Raw genomic sequence first — 25,271 nt, forward strand, 5'->3', positions numbered from 1 at the left:
GTTCCCACTTGTCGTTAGTGGGAACACTCTCATTTAAATTACATTGCCTACAGGTCATTCGGAAGAAAAATCGGATGAAATTTACGACAAGTGGGAACGCGCCTTAAGGCACCAAGCGTTAGTTCTCACGAGAAGAGTACCTCCCGAAGACCAAGCTTCTATGTACCTAAACACCGATCCATATCATTCTTGAAGAATTTCAACTATGTGCTACAAATTGTGAAATAGGAAGTCACTCATCTTGTTATTATTAATTAAACAAGGCTTTAACTCTGTGTGGCTTATGTTCCACTATACATGGGGTAAGTGTACCATTTATTCGCCCACCTAAAAAACGTACCATTTATTGGCCCACCTGTACCATACGCCACATAAGTCTGAACTGCGATGAGGGGGATAGTATGTCGCCAAATGAACGCCGGTAAAATCCCTTTCACTAAAGACAATAGCAGTTATCTAGAAGTCCTAGACTTCCTAGAGTGTCCTAGACAATGACGGTAAACCCATGAAAAAAAAAAAAAAAAAAAAAAAAAAAAAAAAAAAAAAAAAAAAAAAAATTTTTCAAGATCCAATTTCATCAAAAGAAAGGGCTTAAAGACTGCTATCGAACCAGTGCTATTCAAAAATTGTAGTCATAAAACAAAAATTAGAAACAAATAAATGTGGGCAGGTGGGCCAATAAATGGTACCTTTTTTAGGTGGGCCAATAAATGGTACACTTACCCTGTTTCTGTCTACCTGTGTTTATATTATGTAGCTATCTTCTTGAAGAATAACAACTGGGCGGGCTGTAGCGAAGTTTATTAGTGATAAATCTCGGGTTGAGAAAAGCACACAGTAAGGTAAATTCTGTTAGGTAGTCATTTCCGTTGTCTTGGGAATCCGCGCCTCAGGTTGGTAACTTGTTTTATATTCACACTATTTAATCTATTTATATTAGGTATAAGTTTAGTATATTATTTATATCACTAATAATATAATTAGAATGTTGAATTTTTGGTACTTGTGCAGAAGTCACGTCCGTGGATATTGCTACCAGAGGAACTGGCACAAACGAGCAGTGACCAGTGTTATTATCGGGTTAGGTTAAACGGAAGAAGGAGTTTTATTAGAGCAGTGATTAGTGTTATTATAGGGTTAGGTTAAATACAAAAAGGAGCTTTTCTTTTCCACGGACGTGACTTCTGCATAATTTTATTACCGAATTTTTTGACATGGGTGGCACAATCAATGTTCAAATTTGAAGAATGCCTACTTTTAAACGAGTGGTGACATCATGTTGAATAGTTGGAAGCACCATTCTGAAATGGATTTGAGCAACTTTGAGAATGGTTGGAATCCGGATGGGTGGCCATCTGGAAAATCCCATGCTGTTGGCTATTCCCGGTCCCACTCAGGTTGGGTGAGGTTGTGAGGAGGCGGGTAGCTTGTCGCCGTATGGAAGGTAGAACCCCGTCACTGAAGACCTAAGCGATAGTGACGTTAATTATCTATTAATTAAATAAAAGTCATTTTGATTACAGTAATATAATCATCAAGTTCTCTCCCACCTCCTTCGACTCGACACTGATTTGAGGCTCTGTACTAAATGACATTCATGTGAATTATCATTATTGAAATATTCGATTTTCTTCCACCAAAGGCATTAAGCATTATCAGGTACGCCATAGCTCAGTTTAATTTTATATGATTAGCATTTTATTTCGTCAATTTGTCTTGGTGACTTGAACATTATGAATTTGCATAGTCTTATCTGGCCGAGTAAAATTCTGGTTGAAACGGTGCTAACGTTCGTTCTTCTTGTAAGTTTTTGAAGAACTAGGTACGAAAAAGTCAATTTTTCAGCCTCGAAAGTTGACAGGCCAGCCTAGTTGCGTTCGAGGGCATAGTGTGCTTGCCTTCACAGCCTTGTAAGCGCTAGGTCGCGGGTTCCACTCGCGCCCAGGGTGAATTTTAAACAGATAAGGCTCGTTATCGGAAAGGCTTTCTAAAAAAAAAAAGTCATTCAACTCTGTATTACAGTTTGATAATGTGTGTGTGATTTTTTTTTTTTTGGTAAAGAAACAAAAGCGATACTACTCCATCTTCGTATGGGCAACTTCGGTATCTTCTTAACCCTTTAGTGCGCAGTGTTGTGATTCTGCAACATTTGGAAAATTGACCTAAAGGGGATTGAAAGATTGAGATAATGAAAATTTTATTTTCCCTTCCGGTATCTATGACCAAAGACCTATAACATGCTAAAATTTGAGCAAAATCGATGACCTTGCGCATTAAAGGGTTAATCCTTTCCATGGTTTCCAGATTACTTTCCTCTTTAGGTAGGTGATGTGTGTTATTCATTTTCTTCCAGGCTCATTGTACCAAGGGTATCCGGTTCGAACTTCCTCCACACCATCATGAGGAGCAGAATGTTGATAAGTTGCTTCAAGATTTGAAAATCAATACCGGCCAGGCACTAAGTTCTAGAGAAATTTGCAAGGTGAGTGCTCCATATAAATCTTACATGGTTGAGGGTTCGATTCCCGCCCGAGGCAAACTGTATCGTAGTTTTACATAGCAATAGGGATCGCTAGTGGTCCATTAGAGTTTAGAGGGAACAGTAGAGGCATTATCAGTGTAAAAAATCTGGTGTGAACATCACACGACTTTCCTTATCCTATTGAATGATGCTTATTTGAGTGTTCTTTTACCCTAACTTTTTACAAACGAGCAGTGACCAGTGTTATTATAGGGTCAGGTTAAACGCAAAAAGGAGTTTTCACAATTAGAGCAGTGATTAGTGTTATTACAGGGTTAGGTTAAATACAAAAAGGAGCTTTTCTTTTCCACGGACGTGACTTCTGCATAATTACCGAATTTTTGACATGGGTGGCACAATCAATGTTCAAATTTGAAGAATGCCTACTTTTAAACGAGTGGTGACATCATGTTGAATAGTTGAATGCACCATTCTGAAATGGATTTGAGCAACTTTGAGAGTGTTGGGAATCCGGATGGGTGGCCATCTGGAAAATCGCATGCTGTTGGCTATTCCCGATCCCACTCAGGTTGGGTGAGGTTGTGAGGAGGCGGGTAGCTTGTCGCCGTATGGAAGGTAGAACCCCGTCACTGAAGACCTAAGCGATGAAGCACCATTCTGAAATGGATTTGAGCAACTTTGAGAATGGTTGGAATCCGGATGGGTGGCCATCTGGAAAATCCCATGCTGTTGGCTATTCCCGGTCCCACTCAGGTTGGGTGAGGTTGTGAGGAGGCGGGTAGCTTGTCGCCGTATGGAAGGTAGAACCCCGTCACTGAAGACCTAAGCGATAGTGACGTTAATTATCTATTAATTAAATAAAAGTCATTTTGATTACAGTAATATAATCATCAAGTTCTCTCCCACCTCCTTCGACTCGACACTGATTTGAGGCTCTGTACTAAATGACATTCATGTGAATTATCATTATTGAAATATTCGATTTTCTTCCACCAAAGGCATTAAGCATTATCAGGTACGCCATAGCTCACAGTTTAATTTTATATGATTAGCATTTTATTTCGTCAATTTGTCTTGGTGACTTAAACATTATGAATTTGCATAGTCTTATCTGGCCGAGTAAAATTCTGGTTGAAACGGTGCTAACGTTCGTTCTTCTTGTAAGTTTTTGAAGAACTATAGGTACGAAAAAGTCAATTTTTCAGCCTCGAAAGTTGACAGGCCAGCCTAGTTGCGTTCGAGGGCATAGTGTGCTTGCCTTCACAGCCTTGTAAGCGCTAGGTCGCGGGTTCCACTCGCGCCCAGGGTGAATTTCAAACAGATAAGGCTCGTTATCGGAAAGGCTTTCTAAAAAAAAAGTCATTCAACTCTGTATTACAGTTTGATAATGTGTGTGTGATTTTTTTTTTTTTGGTAAAGAAACAAAAGCGATACTACTCCATCTTCGTATGGGCAACTTCGGTATCTTCTTAATCCTTTCCATGGTTTCCAGATTACTTTCCTTTTTAGGTAGGTGATGTGTGATGTGTGTTATTCATTTTCTTACAGGCTCATTGTACCAAGGGTATCCGGTTCGAACTTCCTCCCCACCATCATGAGGAGCAGAATGTTGATAAGTTGCTTCAAGATTTGAAAATCAATACCGGGCAGGCACTAAGTTCTAGAGAAATTTGCAAGGTGAGTGCTCCATATAAATCTTACATGGTTGAGGGTATTCCCGCCCGAGGCAAACTTTATCGTAGGTTTACCTAGCAATAGGGATCGCTAGTGGTCCATTAGAGTTTAGAGGGAACGGTAGAGGCATTATCAGTGTAAAAAAATTGATGATGAACGAGAATTGATAGTAAAGGAGGCACTTAGTAATGCTGTGATCTGTGATACAGTGTGTGATACCCACAAAGGTTGTGAAAAGCTCTCTACTTTATCACAACCATGATTTGATTTTTTTTTTTTTTTTTTTTTTTGATAATTTCATTTCCAGGTTGAATACCCTGGAAATGTCAGCGTAAACTTGGGAAATACATTAACCCCAACTCAAGTGAAAGAACAGCCTCATGTATCATGGTCTGCTAACCCTAAGGATCACTATGTTCTTTGCATGACTGGTATGTTACTCAAGTTTTCTTAAACCTACTGGACTAACTGAATTTCTCGGGGTTTCTTAAGCCTACTGGACTAACTGAATTTCTCAGGATTTCTTAAGCCTACTGGACTAACTGAATTTCTCAGGATTTCTTAAACCTACTAGACTAACTGAATTTCTCAGGATTTCTTAAACCTACTGGACTAACTGAATTTCTCGGGGTTTCTTAAACCTACTGGACTAACTGAATTTCTCGGGATTTCTTAAACCAACTGGACGCGACGAGGTGAACCTACATAATTATGTTGTCAAGGCAGTGTGGACGGTTTCACTCGACATCGAGAGTTGAAACAGTGATGTACCGGGAGGGGGGGAGCTCCAAATGTTAGTAGAGGACTGGCCTACAGTAAAGGAGAAAAATTAAGATCGACGGTGAGGGCCGGGTCCCCTTGCCTCTCCCCTAAATACGGACCTGACCGGAGATAAAGTATGTAGATATGGTACATACGCATTTCAAAAAGTAAACCTCTAATTCCAGACCCTGATGCACCGAGCCGGGATTACCCCATTGCCCGGGAATGGCAGAAAGTATGTAGGTAGTTATGGTACATACGCATTTCAAAAAGTAAACCTCTAATTCCAGACCCTGATGCACCGAGCCGGGATTACCCCATTGCCCGGGAATGGCACCACTGGCTCATGGGAAACATCAAAGGCGGAAACCTGGAAGGAGCGGACCATCTATCCCGATACATTGGGGCAGGACCCCCAAAGCAAACAGGACCCCATCGATATGCATTCCTGGTGTACAAGCAGCCCAATTATACTGTCTTCGATGAACCTCGCCTTATGCACAAGTAAGACCCTTGTTGCAGCCTGTAGGGGGGTTTTCAGGACACAAAATTCACTAAAAACACAGAGTTACAAAAGATGGACGTTTAAAGAAAATATGAAAAACTCACAAGCAAACAGGTGTCTTTGGTGGTTGATAAGGAACAGAATCTACGTTGTTGTTATTCAAAATATGGCCTTGATATATCAGCTGATTTGATGGCGTCCATTACCAGATGATTTCATAGGCCCTTTATAACTATAGGTAGCGGCTTAGATAACAGTCAAGATTAGACAACACTGTTCAACTTATTGTTTCACTAGTGGTTGACCCGTCCTTTGTGCGGGACCACCACACACACACAAATAACTATAGGTAGCGGCTTAGGTAACAGTCGAGATTAGACAACACTGTTCAACTTATTGTTTCACTAGTGGTTGACCCGTCCTTTGTGCGGGACCACCACACACACACAAACACAACCCCTCGCAAGCCTAACCCGGCACATAACAACCAAAAGGAGAACAAGATAGGAGAAAACCAGCGGTTCCAAGAACTCTAGGATAGAATATGCCTCGGACGGGAATCGAACCCGCGACCTAACACTTACAATCATAGCAAGTAACTACATATATATACATACATGAAGACCGATCATCAATAATGTGCTAAGTGCCAAAAAGTTCAAACTGAGATAATGAGGTTTTTCTTCCTGGTTTATCTCGGGCACATACCACTACCCCCATCTATCGGGATTTTTTAATTTTTTTTGGAACGTTGTGGAGCTTAGCGCGTTTTGCAGAGTATGTCCACTGGTACATAGTACGTGAATCCGTACCTAACTCAAATTTTATATTTTTGGCACTTAGCACATTATTGATGGTCGGTCTTCACATTAGGTGCTCAGATATACAAATGTACTATTTTGTGTAAAGGCTCGTTCCCACTTGTCGTTAGTGGGAAAACACTCTCATTTAAATTACATTGCCTACAGGTCATTCGGAAGAAAAATCGGATGAAATTTACGACAAGTGGGAACGCGCCTTAAGGCACCAAGAGTTAGTTCTCACGAGAAGAGTACCTCCCGAAGACCAAGCTTCTATGTGTACCTAAACACCGATCCATATCATTCTTGAAGAATTTCAACTATGTGCTACAAATTGTGAAATGATAACTATAGGTAGCGGCTTATATAACAGTCAAGATTAGACAACACTGTTCAACTTATTGTTTCACTAGTGGTTGACCCGTCCTTTGTGCGGGACCACCACACACACACAAACACAACCCCACACAGGCACACACACAACACACCCACCACCACACACATCACACCCATCCCACCAGACACACACAACACACCCACCACATACACGCACACACACCACACCCATCCCACACACACACACCACCCACCACACACACACCACCCACCACACACACCCACACACACCCATCACACACCAATCACACACACATACACACAAACGGTCGCGCTACGCGCTCCCTGACATGCCCCACAGAGCAGCATAATAGGCATGACTTTGAACCGCCGCCATTTTGAATCAGGATGAAACGTGATAGGTACATAATTTTAAGTAGCCTATGTCACCCCGAGTACTCTATTGATGATGAACGAGAATTGATAGTAAAGGAGGTTAAGTGTAATGCTGTGATACTCACAAAGGTTGTGAAAAGCTCTCTGCTTTACCACAAAGAAACCATAATTTGATTTGATAATTTAATTTTCAGGTTGAATACCCTGACGGTGTTCAAGTATACTTGGGCAATAAATTGACTCCAACTCAGGTCAATTAACTCTGTGTGGCTTATGTTCCACTATACATGTATCTGTCTACCTGTGTTTATATTATGTAGCTATCTTCTTGAAGAGGAACAACTGGGCGGGCTGTAGCGAAGTTTATTAGTTATAAATCTCGGGTTGAGAAAAGCACACAGTAAGGTAAATTCTGTTAGGTAGTCATTTCCGTTGTCTTGGGAATCCGCGCCTCAGGTTGGTAACTTGTTTTATATTCACACAATTTAATCCTAAATATATACAGCCCCTTGTGTAACTGACTGACTCACTCACTGACTCACTTACTCATACTAATTCTAACCCACTTCTAGATGGGCGTGCCTGCTTTAACACTACCATATAAGCGCTAGGTCGCCGCTTTCACTTTCCTGTTTATTATTATTGTTATTATTATTTAATTGTACATAAAACAGTCTGTGTGCAGGGCCCTGGAGCTCCATTTTTCTCCTTTACTGTACGGCAGACTCCGAAAAATTGTTATGGAGGAGGCCCGGCCGCCCCCCTCCCCTATCTTCGAGCTTGATTTTTCTCCTGCACCATAGGTCAGACTTCGGAAATGGAGCAATTGCAAATGGGTATTAAAAATAAATGGTCGATTCCTATGTAAAAAGTTGGGAAAAATCCAAATCTGAGGTCAAAACTCCGAAAAAAATAACTGTAAAAGGTCGAAAATTCAATTTTTATTTTCCGTTCTAATGAAAGAGTTCAATGACGTCAGACTTTACGCAGTTGTTTTTTCGTCCGTTAGGTAGCGCCACAATGCAGGCGCGCTAGGGGAGGAGCAGAAAGAACTGCGCAGAAACGTATGCGCACAAACACATTAATGCGTTGCCTGCGAGGGAGAGCCAGTCTAGTTAGCTTGGAGGGTAGGGTAATAGTGTGGGACTTGGGTACCCAGGATCATGCGCCATGTGCACATCCACCACCAAGAATAGTGGAGATGTCAAGTGCACTTCTTTTATTGCCAGCTTATTTAGCTTGGTTGGTAGCGTGCCTCCCTTGTAAACGCTAGGCGAACTTTATCCTAAGCATAACACTAGGTTCACACTGCACAGTAAAAAAACTGCGACGTTTTTTTACTGTTGGACAGTAAAAAACAGTTCCGTTCCGTTGAGTTCACACTAGACAGTAAAAAAACGTCCCGACCAAAAACCCAATTGAAAATTAAAAAAAACTGAGACCTGTTGAGACAAGAAAAAAAGCGGACGGACAACGTTCAGAGCGTTCAAGTGTGAACACGCTCATTCAATTACAACTGAGACCTGTTGAGACAAGAAAAAAAGCGGACGGACAACGTTCAGAGCGTTCAAGTGTGAACACGCTCATTCAACTACAAGCGCCACTGAATCATCAACGGTTTTTTACTGTTGAACGGCAGAACAGATTCTAGTGCAAATTACTGTTCGACGGTTTTTTTACTGTTGGACAGTAAACGTTGGTTAATGTGAACACATCAATTTAAATGCATGCGCCACTTGAAAAATAAAATCTGTCCCAGTAAAAAAACGTCGCAGTAAAAAACTGTGCAGTCTGAACCTAGTGTAAGGCTTGTTCTCGGAACGGCTGGCTTTCTCCTGTCCTGTCCCTCCTTTTCTCTTCCAATTCGGAACGATATTACCTCCGTTGTTAAAGTTCCCTCAACTCTCTCTCTCTCTCTCCCTCTCCCCCTCTCTCACTAAAAAATATATATATTTATATATCTAGAGTACCTACAATGATAAGGTAATATATCTAGAGTGCCTACAATGATAAGGTAATCAAAATGTTTTGCTTTCGTTTCAGCAGTATTCACGGAAGAGCCAACTTCTCCATTGCCAAATTTGCTAAAAAATACAAACTGGGTGACCCAATTGCTGTGAACTATTTCCTAGCCGAATTCGACGACTATGTGCCCAAACTGTATGAAAAACTGTTCGGTTCGGTTAGAGTGACGTCGACCGTCAACTATTGAGGGAAATCAAAAGATTCCGTCTTGAAACCATCAAACTTAGAGGGTTTTCATGTACTATCCTCATTTCGAGTTCAATAAAAAAGACATTCATGTTTTCTGTTTTATACAAAATGAATGGCTCATCCCTAATGGGGATTCAGCTAAGAACTGATATGGCTAGAATAATGGGGATTTAGCTAAAAACTTAGGAGTAGCCAGCCTAGTTACCTTGGATGGTAGCGCGCCTGTCATGTAAGCTGTAGGTCGGATTTCCTTGTTACCGCTATGCTGCGCGCTGGTAAACTTCATCCTTTTTCACGATTACTTGAATATTTATTTTCAAAATAAACTTAACTGTGATTCTACCATACCGATTTTATTGCAATAATCAAAATAAATGGTACCTACCTACTTTTTTATTCATAGGCACCTAGGTAGGTAGATATATACATATGTATTATTATTATTTTTTTTTTTTTAATCAATATCGGTCAAATTAAGCCAGAGATATTAAAATTGCAAGCGGAAGGTCAGTCAGTTTCCATTTAATCCTATGTTAAAAAGAGCACAATCTGGTCCAATCATTGACCGGCGGCTCTCTCAAGCGGCATGCAACTGCACGAGTTTCCACACTTTCTCTTCAACAGGTTATGATCCCATTATTGACCGGTAGTGCTATAGTTTCACGCTCTCGCCACCGCGTGGACTGGCGGGGGGGAGTTTCCACACTTATTCTTCTACCCGTTTTGCTCTATACTAAATGACATTTATGTGGTGAATTATCGATTATTAAAATAATCGATTTTCCTCCACTAAACGCATCAAGCATTATCAGGTACGCCATCGCTCAGTTTTATTTCATACATATGATTACATCTTCGTATGGGCAACTTCGGTATCTTCTTAATCCTTTCCATGGTTTCCAGATTACTTTCCTTTTTAGGTAGGTGATGTGTGATGTGTGTTATTCATTTTCTTACAGGCTCATTGTACCAAGGGTATCCGGTTCGAACTTCCTCCCCACCATCATGAGGAGCAGAATGTTGATAAGTTGCTTCAAGATTTGAAAATCAATACCGGGCAGGCACTAAGTTCTAGAGAAATTTGCAAGGTGAGTGCTCCATATAAATCTTACATGGTTGAGGGTATTCCCGCCCGAGGCAAACTTTATCGTAGGTTTACCTAGCAATAGGGATCGCTAGTGGTCCATTAGAGTTTAGAGGGAACGGTAGAGGCATTATCAGTGTAAAAAAATTGATGATGAACGAGAATTGATAGTAAAGGAGGCACTTAGTAATGCTGTGATCTGTGATACAGTGTGTGATACCCACAAAGGTTGTGAAAAGCTCTCTACTTTATCACAACCATGATTTGATTTTTTTTTTTTTTTTTTTTTTTTTAAAATTTGGAGTACTTTTCTTAACAACCACAAAAAATTTCATCAAAATCGGTCGAGCCGTTTTGGCGTGAAAAGAGGACAACCAAAGGTCTATTTAGCGTGACAGACAGAAATTTTTCTAATGTAATTTTTGGAATCGTGGATGCATAAGGAGTAAGAATAACTAAAAATTTCACGATTCTAAGCAATGTACAGACAAATCTACAACTTTATTTAGGTAGGTATATAGATAGATTACAAATTGTCATCAGTAAATGGTTTCTTCAAACTTAAATTGATCCAAAGAGCACCAAGAGTTAGTTCTCACGAGAAGAGTACTCCCGAATAGGGTTGGGACATCGACATCGATGTTTTGAAAACATCGATACATCGGAACAAAAACATCGATGTCAACATCGATGAAACTTAAATTGATCCAAAGGGCAAGGTAATACCTAGACCATTGACCCTTGTTCCCACTCAACGTTCGGGAAAAAATCGTGTCGTGCGTAGTGGGAATGCTCTCATTTAAAATTACCTACATTGCCTAAAGGACATTTTGTGTCGTTCGGGAAAAAATCGTGTCGTGCGTAGTGGGAATGCTCTCATTTAAAATTACCTACATTGCCTACAGGACATTTTGTGTCGTTCGGGAAAAAATCGTGTCGTGCGTAAGGGGAACACTCTCATTTAAAATTACATTGCCTACAGGACATTTTGTGTTCGGGAAAAAAATCGTGTCGTGCGTAGTGAGAATGTTCTCTTTTAAATTACATTGCCTACAGAGGGGAACACTCTCATTTAAAATTACCTACATTGCCTACAGGACATTTTGTGTTCGGGAAAAAAATCGTGTCGTGCGTAGTGAGAATGTTCTCTTTTAAATTACATTGCCTACAGGAAATAAAAAAATCGGATGAAACTCAAGACAAGTGGGAACGAGCTCTAAGCGGAATGAAATCAGAAGAATTCTGAATGCCAGCCTAGTTAGCTTAGTTGGTAATGCGTCTGCCTTGTAAGCGCTTGGCGCGGGTTCGATTCCCGCCCGGGGCGGATTTTATCCTGATGGGATAATGTTCGTTCTCGGAACGATTGTGAGTTTTATCAGATTTTTTTCGAAAGACAAGTGGGAACAGTCCTTAAAGGTGTGTTTTTTTTATATATACAGGCTCATTGTACCAAAGGTATCAGGTTCGAAAACCATCCCCACCATCATGAGGAGCAGAAAATTGATAAGCTGCTTCAAGATTTGAATATCAGTACCGGACAGTCACCAAGTTCTAGAAAAATTTGCAAGGTGAGAGTTCGATTCCCGCCAGAAGGCGAACTTTATGGTAGATGACCTCACAATGTACGTAGTACCTACATAGCACTAGGTGCAGAATTAAAAATATTACGGAAAATCAAACAACCTCCGTGCCCGAGTGGGTATCACACTAGGCTTGCACTATGGAGGTAGAGCGTTCGATTTTCGGCGGGGGCGGAGTTTTTACGACTCAGTGTTTATAGAGTCCGGGGTGCACTCAGCCTCGTGAGGACAATTGAGAAGATACTTTAATCTAGTAGCGTTTATTTTTTACACTAGTAACGAGTGACGTTTATAGAGTCCAGGGTGCACTCAGCCTCGTGAGGACAATTGAGAAGATACTTTAATCTAGTAGCGTTTATTTTTTACACTAGTAACGAGTGACGGCATTATTTTGGAGTCCGGGGTGCACTCAGCCTCGTGAGGACAATTGAGAAGATACTTTAATCTAGTAGCGTTTATTTTTTACACTAGTAACGAGTGACGGCATTACCAGTGTAAAAAAAATTGATGATGAACGAGAATTGTTAGTAAAGGAGGCTAAGTGTAATGCTGTGATGCCCACAAAGGTTGTGAAAAGCTCTCTGCTTTACCACAAAGAAACCATGATTTGATTTGATAATTTAATTTTCAGGTTGAATACCCTGACGGTGTTCAAGTATACTTGGGCAATAAATTGACTCCAACTCAGGTCAAAGTAGAGCCCAATGTAACATGGTCTGCTAACCCTAAGGACAACTATGTTCTTGCCATGATCGGTATGTTATTCAAGATCTCCTATACCTACCAGAGCCCAATGTAACATGGTCTGCTAACCCTAAGGACAACTATGTTCTTGCCATGATCGGTATGTTATTCAAGATCTCCTATACCTACTGGACTAACTGAACCCTGACATTCCTCACAACGGAAAACGGAAGGCTTACTAGTAATCGTATTCCCTGGGGAAAGAACGACAGGCGACAGGCTTAAGAAGAGTAGATGTGATAGGTAAAGGGTCTCATTCGAGCAAGATAAACAAGGTAGGTATATTCTGTTCTACATATTGGTTAGCCCGAGAGAAAAACGGAAGGCTTAATAGTAATTGTATTCGCTGGGGAAAGAACGGCAGGCTTAAGAAGAGTAGATGTGATAGGTAAAGGGACTTTTTAGTCTCATTCGAGCAAGATAAAGAAGGTATAGGTATATTCTGTTGTCTGTTCTACATATTAGTTAGCCCGAGAGGCACCAACCTTTTTTTCTTCTTCTTCTTCTTCTTCTTCTTCTTCTTCTTCTTCTTCTTCTTCTTCTTCTTCTTCTTATTCTTCTCCTCTTCTACATATAGCCCGAGAGCCACCACCTTTTTTTTTTCTTCTTCTTCTTCTCCTTCTTCTCCTCCTCCTCCTCCTCCTCCTCCGCCTTCTTCTTCTCCTCCTTCTTCTTCTCCTCCTCCTTCTTCTTCTCCTCCTCCTCCTCCCCCTCCTCCTTCTTCTTCTTCTTCCTTTTCATCTACTTCTTTTAAAGGCTCTAATCCAGGATCCTCACTGGCCCGAGAGCCACCACCTTTTTTTTCTTCTTCTTCTCCTTCTTCTCCTCCTCCTCCTCCTTCTTCTTCTTCTCCTTCTTCTTCTCCTTCTTCTCCTCCTCCTTCTTCTTCTCCTCGTCCTTCTGCTTCTTCTTCTTCTTCCTTTTCATCTACTTCTTTTAAAGGCTCTAATCCAGGATGCTCACTTAGTGAGGCTCTTCTACCCATCCGGAAAGAAGGTATGTAGTTATAGTAGGTAGATGGGCATTTCCAAAAGTAAACCTCTAATTCCAGACCCTGATGCACCGAGCCGGGATAACCCCACTGTGAAGGAATGGCACCACTGGCTCATGGGAAACATCAAAGGCGGAGACCTGGAAGAAGCAGACCATCTATCCCGATACATTGGGGCAGGACCCCCGAAGAATACAGGACTCCATCGCTATGTGTTCCTGGTGTACAAGCAGCCCAAGTTTATTGTCTTCACCGAGCATCGCCTTTTGGACAAGTAAGTTGTTCCCACTTGTCTTTCGTGTCTAAAGCAGAGCCCAATGTAACATGGTCTGCTAACCCTAAGGACAACTATGTTCTTGCCATGATCGGTATGTTATTCAAGATCTCGTAAACCTACTGGACTAACTGAACCCTGACATTCCTCACAACGGAAAACGGAAGGCTTACTAGTAATCGTATTCCCTGGGGAAAGAACGACAGGCGACAGGCTTAAGAAGAGTAGATGTGATAGGTAAAGGGACCTCCTTCTCCTCTATCATTTCTCCTCCTCTTTCTCTACCTCCTTCTCTCCTATCATTTCTCCTCCTCTTTCTCTACCTCCTTCTCTTCTATCACTTCTCCTCCTCCTCCTCCCCCTCCTCCTTCTTCTTCTTCTTCCTTTTCATCTACTTCTTTTAAAGGCTCTAATCCAGGATGCTCACTTAGTGAGGCTCTTCTACCCATCCGGAAAGAAGGTATGTAGTTATAGTAGGTAGATGGGCATTTCCAAAAGTAAACCTCTAATTCCAGACCCTGATGCACCGAGCCGGGATAACCCCACTGTGAAGGAATGGCACCACTGGCTCATGGGAAACATCAAAGGCGGAGACCTGGAAGAAGCGGACCATCTATCCCGATACATTGGGGCAGGACCCCCGAAGAATACAGGACTCCATCGCTATGTATTCCTGGTGTACAAGCAGCCCAAGTTTATTGTCTTCACCGAGCATCGCCTTTTGGACAAGTAAGTTGTTCCCACTTGTCTTTCGTGTCGTACGTAGTGGGAACACTCTCTTTAAATGACATTGCTTACGGGACATTTTGTGTCGTTTGGGGGGGAAAAAATCGTGTCGTGCGTAGTGGGAACACTCTCATTTTAATTACATTGCCTACACCTACAAGACATTGGGAGAAAATCGGAGAAACCAAGACATTCGGAGAAACGCTTGGTTAGCTTGGACGGTAGGGTAGCGCGTCTGTAATTCTGTATCGTTAGGTCGCGGGTTCGATTTCCGCCCCGGGCGAAATTTATCCTAAACATAAGGCTTGTACCTTGTAATATTAAAAATGAACTCCCCATCCGTGGCACAAGCTCTGCTACGGATGGGTATACCATTTATAAAAAAAAATGTATGTTCTGAGTTTTTTATCGATCAAAAATAAATGGAAACTACTTGTTAAAAAAAAAAAAATAAAAAAAAAAATGTCTTGCTTTTGTTTCAGCTCTATTTACGGAAGAGCCATGCACTACCAACTAAGCTAACTAGGCTGGCAACCCAAAGTTTTAAAGACAACACTAGAACGCTAGCCAGCCTGGTTAGCTTGGACGGTAGGGTAGCGCGTCTTTGATTCTGTATCGTTAGTTAGGCTTGATATCCCGATAAGGCTTGTACCTTGTAATAAGAAAATGTCTTGCTTTTGTTTCAGCTCTATTTACGGAAGAGCCAACTTCTCCATTGCCGTGGTTAGCCTGGACGGTAGGGTAGCGCGTCTGTGATTCTGTATCGTTAGGACGCGGGTTCGATTTCCGCTCGGGGCGAAATTTATCCCGATAAGGCTTGTACCTTGTAATAAGAAAATGTCTTGCTTTTGTTTCAGCTCTATTTACGGAAGAGCCAACTTCTCCATTGCCGAATTCGCTAAAAAATACGACCTGGGTGACCCAATTGCTGTGAACTATTTCGAAGCCGAGTACGATGACTATGTACCTACCCTGTATAAACAACTGGGAGCTTAGTGTGATCCACTTTGAACTACCTATTGAGAGAAATCAGGGAAAAGTCCCTGTTTTATACAAAATGAATAGCTCATCCTTAATGGGGATTTAGCTAAAAACTTAGAAGGAAACGCCTATTATTGAGGGAGATTAGAGTAAAGTCCCTGTTTTATACAAAATGAATAGCTCATCCTTAATGGGGATTTAGCTAAAAACTTAGAAAGAAACGCCTATTATTGAGGGAGATTAGAGTAAAGTCCTTTTTACACACAAAGAAAAGATGGATAATATTTGACCCACATTTTCTTTTCCTCTCAAATCATTATTTATTTACAGTTAGGTACATATTATGAAGGTACATACCTACTTACTTAGACAGGTAATTAGTAATTAGAGAATTTAAGGACTTAGGTACCTACCTACCTTTTGTTTTGTATTTTATATAATAGGTATATCTATAGGTCTTTTCATTTTAATAAATAGATGGGTTCTTGTAGGTGTCTTGAAAAATTGCAATTTTTGTAAAAAATCATCGGAACTTCCACTTGGAGAACAGAGAAGAAGAAGAAAAACAAAATGTACCATGTAGGTACCTTAGCATTCGAGGCACCCTGTACTTTTATCATTAGTTCCACATTCCGTCACTAGAGCGCAGCACAATGCAGGTATGGGTAGAACTCGCGAGCAAGGACAAATTTTTGTAAACAACGCCAGACGCCAGTTTCAAAATGGCGACCAATCTTATCACCGGCTTATCTTTGCTTCCGAAGTGTCAAACCTTTCTTCAAACGAAATTAACCAAGCTTTTCTCCGCTGCATCGTATTCTGTCAAGATGGTGGACGTTGCTGGTAAACTGAAGGAGCTCGAAGTTATCCCCGATGTCATTAAAACAGCGCCCTCAGAACTGCTCAAGGTAAGGTCCATAGTCCTGGCAAAAGTACCTACCTAACCCAACCCAACTGCGAAGTAGCTAACCCAGACCCCTAGACTGTTGAAGAAATTGCTAGAATTTTTCACCTTGGCCTTTGTTCATTATCAATGTTAACTTGGACTTATGAGGAAAACAGCTATATCGGTGAACTTTACTCTAAACAGGTAAGGTTTGTTTCAGGGAGGCTAGCTTTCTCTGATTATAAGAGCATTTAATTTTGTCAATTTGTATTAGTTTCAAGTCATCATGATTTTGCAAAGTCTTAGCTGGCCGAGTAAAATACTGCTTGAAACAGTGATAACGTTCGGTCTTTTTGTAAGTGTTTGAAGGAAAAAAGTCACTTTTTCAGCCTCGAAAGTTGCCAGACCAGCCTAGTCGCCTTGGAGGGTAGCGTGTCTGCATATGATTATAAGAGCATTTTATTTTGTCAATTTGTATTAGTTTCAAGTCATCATGATTTTGCAAAGTCTTAGCTGGCCGAGTAAAACAACCTGTCCTCCTCTCTTCAATTTTGGGACAACCTCTATCAAACCTCTTTGAAAAAAGCCTTATCAATTATAAAAGCTCTACCTACATCAATATTGGCAATAATTCCATTTTCAGGTTGAATACCCTGGAGGTGTATCGGTAAACTTGGGCAATGTATTGACTCCAACTCAAGTCAAAGATCAACCTACTGTCATCCTAACCTGTCCTCCTCTCTTCAATTTCGGGACAATGAGATCTCCATTGTTACAGTTGCCTCTATCAAACCTCTTTGAAAAAAGCCTTATCAATTATAAAAGCTCTACCTACATCAATATTGGCAATAATTTCATTTTCAGGTTGAATACCCTGGAGGTGTATCGGTAAACTTGGGCAATCACGTGAGGGCAGTGTGGCTATTTTACGAAATTACCCACGATATTATGGGAAAACTTTGAACTAGATATCTTTTTGACTCCCCATGAGCTCGTGACGTGAGAGAGCAGTTTGGCTATTTTACGAAATTACCCACGATATTATGGGAAAACTTTGAACTACATCTTTCTGACTCCCCATGAGCTCACGTGACGAGAGAGTAGTGTGTTTCTACCTTATGTCACTCGGTTTATGTTCCAGGAACAGGGATCTATATCATACATGCTATACGCTCAGTGGTCTCTCTGTAGCTCAACATCCTCCCCTAGGCACCGATGTGATTGGTACACCTCAGAGTCAAGCCATCGTACCTAGTGTTTATTTTTCTGTTTGTTGTTACCAAATGCAAAGGAATGAGCTATTAGGCCATTTTCCTACATCATATCATTTCTCAACCAAGGACAAAGTGGGTATAATAACTATTAAATCCAGTTAGCTTGAAATGTAGCGCGGTCGAACTTGAAAGCGCTAGGTCACAATTCCAAACAGATAAGGTTCGCTCTCGGAACGGCTGGCCTCCTCCTATCCTGCCCTCCGATTTCGGCATTGCGGACGATAAGACCTCCCTTCTTACAGTTGCCTCCAACAAACTTCTTCAAAGCTTAACTCCATACACAAAAAGTCCACTCTGAGGCTTAGGTGTATGGGCAACTGCCCCAAAAGATGGGTTAAGCTTATACGAATCTACGAAATCTTCTTCTTCTTCTTCGCCTTTTCCCGTGTACAGACGGGGTCGGCGTTTTTTGTCAGCCCTCAATCAGCCCTAGGGTGATCGCTTTTGGGCTGACATTTGCTTTTGGCTACAGAATTTTACGAGTGGATGCCCTTCGACTCAACCTTTGCTATTTCTTTAGCAAAGGAAATTCAGGCTGGTATAGTATACTCCCTGTTTATAGTCCCCCAGCCAGACTAAGCTGGTCTACTCCCTGTTTAACGTCCCCCAGTCAGACAACATAAGAATCTACGCCAGACAACATAAGAATCTTCGTAGATAAGAAATCTCTTGGAAAAAAAAACTCACAAGAGCTCCTAGCTAAAATAAGGCATTATTATAATCTCCTTAATTTTCCACCAAAAGAAAATGACCTAATGATAAATTCCTATGCATTAGTATTAGTAAAGAGCAACAATTTTCCACCAATGGCAGAAGAGCTTACCAGACAATTCTGAGGTGTACCAATCACATCGGTGCCTAGGGGAGGATGTTGAGCTACAGAGAGACCACTGAGCGTATAGCATGTATGATATAGATCTCTGTTCCTGGAACATAAACCGAGTGACATAAGGTAGAAACACACTATCTCGTCACGTGAGCTCATGGGGAGTCAAAAAGATATCTAGTTCAAAGTTTTCCCATAATATCGTGGGTAATTTCGTAAAATAGCCACACGGCCCTCACGTGACGTGATAGTAGTGTGTATAGTTACAGAAGGTAGTGTAGTCTAGTGATCGTCTGATAAATCGCGAGGTCGCTTGTTCAAGTTGCAGCCGAGGCAAGGAATTTTGTTTTCAATCAATTAAGAGTTTGACCACAGGTAATAGTCTGACTGCTCGGGCAAAGTAAAAGTTCATATTTGATCTACCAAATTTCATCAAAATCTTACAAACCGTTCAGGAGTTACTGCGGAAAATGGGGATAAACAAAATATAGAATCGTCAATGAAAACTTGGAATTTATCTATAGGAAGGTACCTCCATTTTTAGTCCGTCCTTCCTTTATTATTACAATAGTAATAAAAAGGTATAAGGGACGGACTATTGTATTCGCTTCGGTGTCGTGATGGGAATTATTAGTATTAATAATGTGATAAATAGGATATAAATCATATGAGGGACAACCCTTTTAATTAGGTACTTTGCAACCTCACCTTTTTAACTACAACTTAAACTCCTCTGAAGTAGTGTAAAAAATCATGTTCCTTTTGTGTTTCAGCTCTCAAGATGGGCGAGCCAAGTTCTCCATTGCTAATTTTGCTGAAAAATACAAACTGGGTGAACCAATTGCTGTCAACTTCTTCCAAGCTGAGTACGATGACTATGTACCCACGCTCTATAAACAACTGGGAGCTTAAGATATCAATCACTTTGAATTATTGAGGGAAATCAGAGTAAAGTTCTGTTTTAAAACCACCAAACTTAGATGGTTTTCATGTGTCCTCATTTTGAGCTCAATAAAAAGACATTAATGTTTTCAATTCAGACCACCTAAGTTGATCAATAAAATTGACCATGGCATTTAGAAATGACACCTAGAATTAAATAATGATATATCACATGGTAATATTACTGTGCCATGTGTATCCGAAAGAAATAATCTAAATTCTTACCGTGATGCAACCATGCTGAAAGGAAGGAAATTATTGAAAGTTGAGTGTCTAAAAGCTATAGCCCCTCATTCCTTCACCCATTTTCTTTTTCTAGGTATCTCTTCATTTATTCATTAAAGTAATAGGCTTCCATGATTATTTCCATTTTAAAAAAAAAGTAGGTAATTAGTTTATAGTATTTTTTTTTTTTAAATTTAGGTGCTTTAACATTTTAATGTCCTTCGCACCGAGTCCGGTCCAGGGATTAAATTCTGGTGAAGACATCTATACGTTTCAAGTATAGGAAAAGGGAGTCTACTCTCTCCGTCTCGTCTAGCAGAGAGAAAGGGGTGGGGAGGGAGGACCGGGCTGGTGCGAGTTTAGGGCACTCCAGGATGTAGACGGCTGTCACTCTTTCACTGCATTGACATATAGGGGGCAGCTCTTTTTTGAAAAGGTGGCTATGGGTGATGAGGGTATGGCCTATTCTCATACAAGTTAGTACCACCTCTTCTCATGGCGGTTTCCTCTATAAATTATTTTTGTTTCTTCTTTTTATTAATTTTCATTTTAATAAACATGTATTTTTATTGAATAAAATTTTATACCCTTTAATTTGTACTCAATAAGATTTTCAGTGCCAATTTTAGCATCTACCTACATTTACCATTAATTTTCTGCTCTTCTCATGGAGGTCTTATCATCCGGAAAACGACGGGAGAAAGGGGAAAGGATAATGAAACCCAGCCGTTCCGAAAACAAACCTTATCTGTTTACGACAAAGCACTTTCAAGGCAGATGTACTACCCAAGCTAGTCTACTTACAAAAATAATTTCCAGCTTCAAGCTGTTTACTTGGGTAGGTAATATCTCCTTTTATAAAGCTGGGAGGAATACTAACTTTTCAGGCTTATCCAGAAGTCCGCCGTTAAAGTGCTGACAGCAGATGAGGATATATTCTTGCAGAGCTCTATGATGAAACAGCCAATGGCCATCCAGACAGGTATCACCTGCCTTCATTAGACTCCGGTAGATGAGAGGAAACAGACCTCCCTGCCAGAAGGAATAACAACCATCCACTAGTTTGTTGGTACGGCCCTGGAATCCGCCCTCGAAGTTCATCTGTCTGTTGGTAGTCCACCTCTGAAAGAAGAGACCGACATTAAATCAGCACCTAAATTCTGACCCAAAATTGAGATCTAGAATTTATCGAGTGTTATTGATATCCTAGAGTGCACTTAATGTGCCATAGTTGCTGTCTAAGTAGGCATCCAAGTCTCTTTGTGGGTGTGCATTTAGGCTGGCCACTCACTTCAGGTTTTGTCTAAGACAGACATAAAAAAAGCTGAACGTATGTGACGGAAAAAAGTTCTTAGTTTTTAAACGTGAAAAGATGTTGCTGTTAGCTAATGTCAAGAATTGACCGTTAGGCCATTATCTTAACCTGAAAAGTTTGGCTGGCCTTAAAGATATATAAAGTCTACACTTACCAGAAGAGCTTTGATATCACAGAGATGTTCAGACTTGAGTAGACACAGAGCTGCAAATCCACAGAAGGTATAGCCACCATGAGCCTCGAACCCAGGATATCCGGAGAATCCACCCTCGTATGTTTGACACCTGTAGAGATAACAATAAATTAAAGTTTAGCCCTCAATGGAAGATATGAATTTGGGCTTTTCCTACGGAAAAAGTTGTGAGAATCCAAGACTGAAGTCAAAACATCGAAGATTTTTTTTTTTTTTTTTTTTTTTTAAGAGGTTGGTTACTTCTAAAATAAACATTGACAAATAATTAGGTATGTACCGAGTTTTGTTTATTTTGAAAAAATTAACCCACATAGAAACAGGGGCTATTCTTAGGTGCAGGATTGCAATTGGATAGGTAGGTATGTATCAAGTTATCAACCTAATTAGCAATAGTAGTTTACAAATAGGTACAGTAGGTACACCTCCCTATCAGGCAGATTGAACGGTGTCAACAAACATCTTCTATCCTATGCAGCCTCCCTCTGTATACTTTCAATCTACGTAGCTCTCGCGATATGGTTACCTATATTGAGGTGTAATTAGTGCACTCTCTATACCTATAGATATCTACAGATGTGTCGACAAAACGAACAATAATATTGACGGGAACAAAACCTCAGCTAATTAGCCCCGCCAAACAAACGAAGCCCCACCAAACCCAAATGAAACGATCAGAACAGACATTGAAAACTGCCTGGGTCCCGTGACGCAGAAAATGAAGGAAGATAGGATAGGAGAAAGCCAGCCGTTCCGAGAACGAACCTTGTCCGCTCAGGATAAAATCCGCCCTAAGCGGGAATCGAACCCGCGGCCTAGCGCTTACAAGGCAGACGCACTACCAACCAGGCTAACTAGACTTTTTTAACAGATTTATCACGGAATTTTTCTAATCTATTTATCTACTTACGCTGTCAGCCATTCCCTGGTATTATTGAACAAGTCCTCACTATACACTTGCGTTAGGAGGGCCACACACAGGGCGCAATAGACCCCCCTGATATCCACCTCACCTCCATCGTGAACGTGAAACCCCCCATCTGGCGCTTTCAGTCGCTGGAGAAACTGCTTCAATTTTGGCCTGAGGAAGGACCACACAATTATCATTACTAAAAAAAAAAAAAATATTAGAGGGAACATAAAGAAAGAAGGTCTTATCATCCTAAAAGCAAAGAGAGAAGGAGGACAGGATATGAGAAAGCCAGCCATTTCAAGAACGAAACTAATCTAATCTGTTAAGGTAAAAGTTCAGGAAAAAATAAACGTTATATTCCTGGCAAAGCATAGGTAAAACAGATATCTAGTTGGGGTACCTAGGTACTTAGTACCTTTGAGACAAACAACCCAGTCATACCTATTGATACAGTTGTAAGCTTCAGGGGTTCCCAAAATGATGAGACAGTTGACCGCAGCATAGGTGGCCGCAATATGAGGGTCCTGGCCTGGGCCCCCTCCAAAGCCCCCATTAGGGGACTGGCATTGAGATAGAAAGTTGACTACGCAAGATTTGTCCGCTGAGCTGAGTGGCTCGTCAAGAAGGGAGAGAGAGTGGCAGATCCAGTAACAAATCCAGGCTCGGCTTGCATCAAGGCACTGGAAATAATTTTAATAATTAAGAAGCTTTAGATTTTCAGTGCCAATTTTAGCATCTACCTACATTTACCATTAATTTTCTGCTGTTCTCATGGAGGTCTTATCATCCGGAAAAGGACGGGAGAAACGGGACAGGATAATGAAACCCAGCCGTTCTGAAAACGGACCTTATCTGTTTAGAACAAAGCACTTTCAAGGCAGATGTACTACCCAAGCTAGTCTACTTACAAAAATAATTTCCAGCTTCAAGCTGTTTACTTGGGTAGGTAATCTTTAAATGACATTGCTTACGGGGGGACATTTTGTGTCGTTTGGGGGGGAAAAAATCGTGTCGTGCTTAGTGGGAACACTCTCTTTAAATGACATTGCTTACGGGACATTTTGTGTCGTTTGGGGGGGAAAAAAATCGTGTCGTGCGTAGTTGGAACACTCTCATTTTAATTACATTGCCTACACCTACAAGACATTCGGAGAAAATCCAATGAAAGTCAGGACAAGTGGGAACAGGCCTTATGCCTTATGCGAAATAAAATCAGAATGAAGGGGGAAATGTTTTTCAATTTTCCCAAGTTTTTTTTTTTTTTTTTTTAAGGGTTTGACAGCTCGTGTCGTACGTAGTGGGAACACTCTCTTTAAATGACATTGCTTACGGGACATTTTGTGTCGTTTGGGGGGAAAAAATCGTGTCGTGCGTAGTGGGAACACTCTCTTTAAATGACATTGCTTACGGGACATTTTCTGTCGTTTGGGGGGAAAAAATCGTGTCGTGCATAGGGGGAACACTCTCATTTCAATTACATTGCCTACACCTACAAGACATTCGGAGAAAATCCAATGAAAGTCAGGACAAGTGGCAACAGGCCTTGAGCGAAATAAAATCAGAAAAGTGCTGAATGAAGGGGGAAATGTTTTTCAATTTCCCAAAGTTTTAAAGACAACACTAATAGAACGCTAGCCAGCCTGGTTAGAGACAACACTAGAACGCTAGCCAGCCTGGTTAGAGACAACACTAGAACGCTAGCCAGCCTGGTTAGAGACAACACTAGAACGCTAGCCAGCGTGGTTAAAGACAACACTAGAACGCTAGCCAGCCTGGTTAGAGACAACACTAGAACGCTAGCCAGCCTGGTTAAAGACAACACTAGAACGCTAGCCAGCCTGGTTAAAGACAACACTAGAACGCTAGCCTCTTCTTCTCCGCCTTCTTCTTCTTCTCCTCCTCCTCCGCCTTCTTCTTCTCCTCCTTATTCTTCTCCTTCTCCTCCTCCTCCTCCCCCTCCTCCTTCTTCTTCTTCTTCCTTTTCATCTACTTCTTTTAAAGGCTCTAATCCAGGATCCTCACTTAGTGAGGCTCTTCTACCCATCCGGAAAGAAGGTATGTAGTTATACATAGGTAGTTATGGTAGATGGGCATTTCCAAAAGTAAACCTCCAATTCCAGATCCTGATGCACCGAGCCGGGATAACCCCACTGTGAAGGAATGGCACCACTGGCTCATGGGAAACATCAAAGGCGGAGACCTGGAAGAAGTAAGGGGACAGGATAGTGAAACCCAGCCGTTCCGAGAACAAACCTTATCTGTTTAGGATAAAGCACTTTCAAGGCAGATGTACTACCCAAGCTAGTCTACTTACAAACATAATTTCCAGCTTCAGGCTGTTTACTTGGGTAGGTAGTAGGTACCTACTCTCGGTAAAGTAAAAACTCAAGATTACATTGTGCAGGAAAGTTTCTGTATTTGACTGTCATAATATTAAGACTGATTCAATTCTTTATTGGCTTATACAGATTCCCTATAAATAAATGTAATGGAAAGTACAAAAAAAGGGGGGGAGGCCAGCCTAGTTAGCTTAGTTAGTGGCGTGTCAGCGCTAGGCCGCGGGTTCGATTCCCGCCCGCGGCGGATTTTATCCTGATTGGGTAGGTAGTAGGCACCTACTCTCGGTAAAGTAAAAACTCAAGATTACATCGGGCAGGAAAGTTTCTGTATTTGACTGTCATAATATTAGGACTGATTCAATTCTTTATTAGCTTATACAGATTCCCTATAAATAAATGCAATGGAAAGTACAAATAGAAAGTAAAAAAAGGGGGAGGCCAGCCTAGTTAGCTTGGTTGGTGGCGTGTCTGCCTTGTAAGCGCTAGGCCGCGGGTTTGATTCCCGCCCGGGGGCGGATTTTATCCTGATGGGATAATGTTCGTTCTCGGAACGGCTGGCTTTCCTCCTATCCTGTCTTCATTCTCTCTTCGATTTCGGAGAAGCTGTTTACCTTCTACACATTTTTTTACAAAGTCAGGGAACTGGAAAGGTTTTTTTTTGTGTTAGAGTGATTTGAACCACAAACAAAATTTTGAGGATTTTTCAACTATCATAAATTCTACCTGGTTAAATTAATATGATAGGAGCAAGTAGTTAAAGCAATAAGAGCTCTATCACCCAATCAAGCTATATCCTACAATTACCTCAGTAG

At 41.1% G+C, this 25,271-nt stretch overlaps 2 protein-coding genes and 2 long non-coding RNA genes across 4 annotated transcripts; 3 read left to right on the top strand and 1 right to left on the bottom strand.

Annotated features, from left to right (window-relative positions):
* The first annotated feature begins 827 nt into the window (after positions 1 to 827).
* On the top strand, positions 828 to 2,481 carry LOC113468402. The gene is made up of 3 exons (XR_003392163.1): positions 828 to 893; positions 1,524 to 1,659; positions 2,354 to 2,481. It is a non-coding gene; the product is annotated as an uncharacterized LOC113468402 (long non-coding RNA).
* A 1,022-nt stretch (positions 2,482 to 3,503) lies between these two features.
* LOC103511519 lies at positions 3,504 to 20,282 on the top strand. The gene is made up of 15 exons (XM_008476242.2): positions 3,504 to 3,642; positions 4,031 to 4,159; positions 4,464 to 4,587; positions 5,209 to 5,422; positions 8,999 to 9,164; positions 9,955 to 9,981; positions 10,129 to 10,257; positions 12,465 to 12,588; positions 13,629 to 13,842; positions 15,426 to 15,558; positions 16,314 to 16,457; positions 17,079 to 17,102; positions 17,300 to 17,352; positions 17,577 to 17,682; positions 19,298 to 20,282. Exons 1-15 carry the CDS (start codon positions 3,574 to 3,576, stop codon positions 19,445 to 19,447), a joined length of 1,806 nt encoding a protein of 601 aa, XP_008474464.2. The 5' UTR covers positions 3,504 to 3,573; the 3' UTR covers positions 19,448 to 20,282.
* Positions 19,612 to 22,873, bottom strand: LOC103511525 (protein farnesyltransferase subunit beta). The gene is made up of 6 exons (XM_026825262.1): positions 22,865 to 22,873; positions 22,562 to 22,800; positions 22,118 to 22,288; positions 21,172 to 21,301; positions 20,583 to 20,824; positions 19,612 to 19,624 (listed from the first exon to the last, which is right to left on the bottom strand). Exons 1-6 carry the CDS (start codon positions 22,871 to 22,873, stop codon positions 19,612 to 19,614), a joined length of 804 nt encoding a protein of 267 aa, XP_026681063.1.
* Positions 22,874 to 22,962: 89 nt separating this feature from the next.
* On the top strand, positions 22,963 to 24,894 carry LOC113468403. Its single transcript, XR_003392164.1, has 2 exons — positions 22,963 to 23,066; positions 24,725 to 24,894. It is a non-coding gene; the product is annotated as an uncharacterized LOC113468403 (long non-coding RNA).
* Positions 24,895 to 25,271: the final 377 nt, after the last annotated feature.

The sequence above is a fragment of the Diaphorina citri genome, unplaced genomic scaffold (genome assembly GCF_000475195.1).
Source record: "Diaphorina citri unplaced genomic scaffold, Diaci psyllid genome assembly version 1.1 scaffold723, whole genome shotgun sequence".
NCBI classification, from domain to species: Eukaryota; Metazoa; Arthropoda; class Insecta; order Hemiptera; family Psyllidae; genus Diaphorina; species Diaphorina citri.

Bases quoted from the DNA above. Each gene is read 5' to 3' on its own strand.
- LOC103511519 (XM_008476242.2), top strand. From the start codon at position 3,574: ATGAATTTGCATAGTCTTATCTGGCCGAGTAAAATTCTGGTTGAAACG. The intron at 5,423-8,998 runs GTAAGACCCTTG...CTTTCGTTTCAG, and splicing joins GAACCTCGCCTTATGCACAA to CAGTATTCACGGAAGAGCCA. The intron at 16,458-17,078 runs GTAAGGTCCATA...TTCCATTTTCAG, and splicing joins CGCCCTCAGAACTGCTCAAG to GTTGAATACCCTGGAGGTGT.
- LOC103511525 (XM_026825262.1), bottom strand. The intron at 22,289-22,561 runs GTATGACTGGGT...GTCCTTCCTCAG, and splicing joins GCTTACAACTGTATCAATAG to GCCAAAATTGAAGCAGTTTC. The intron at 21,302-22,117 runs GTAAGTAGATAA...TTATCTCTACAG, and splicing joins ACCAGGGAATGGCTGACAGC to GTGTCAAACATACGAGGGTG.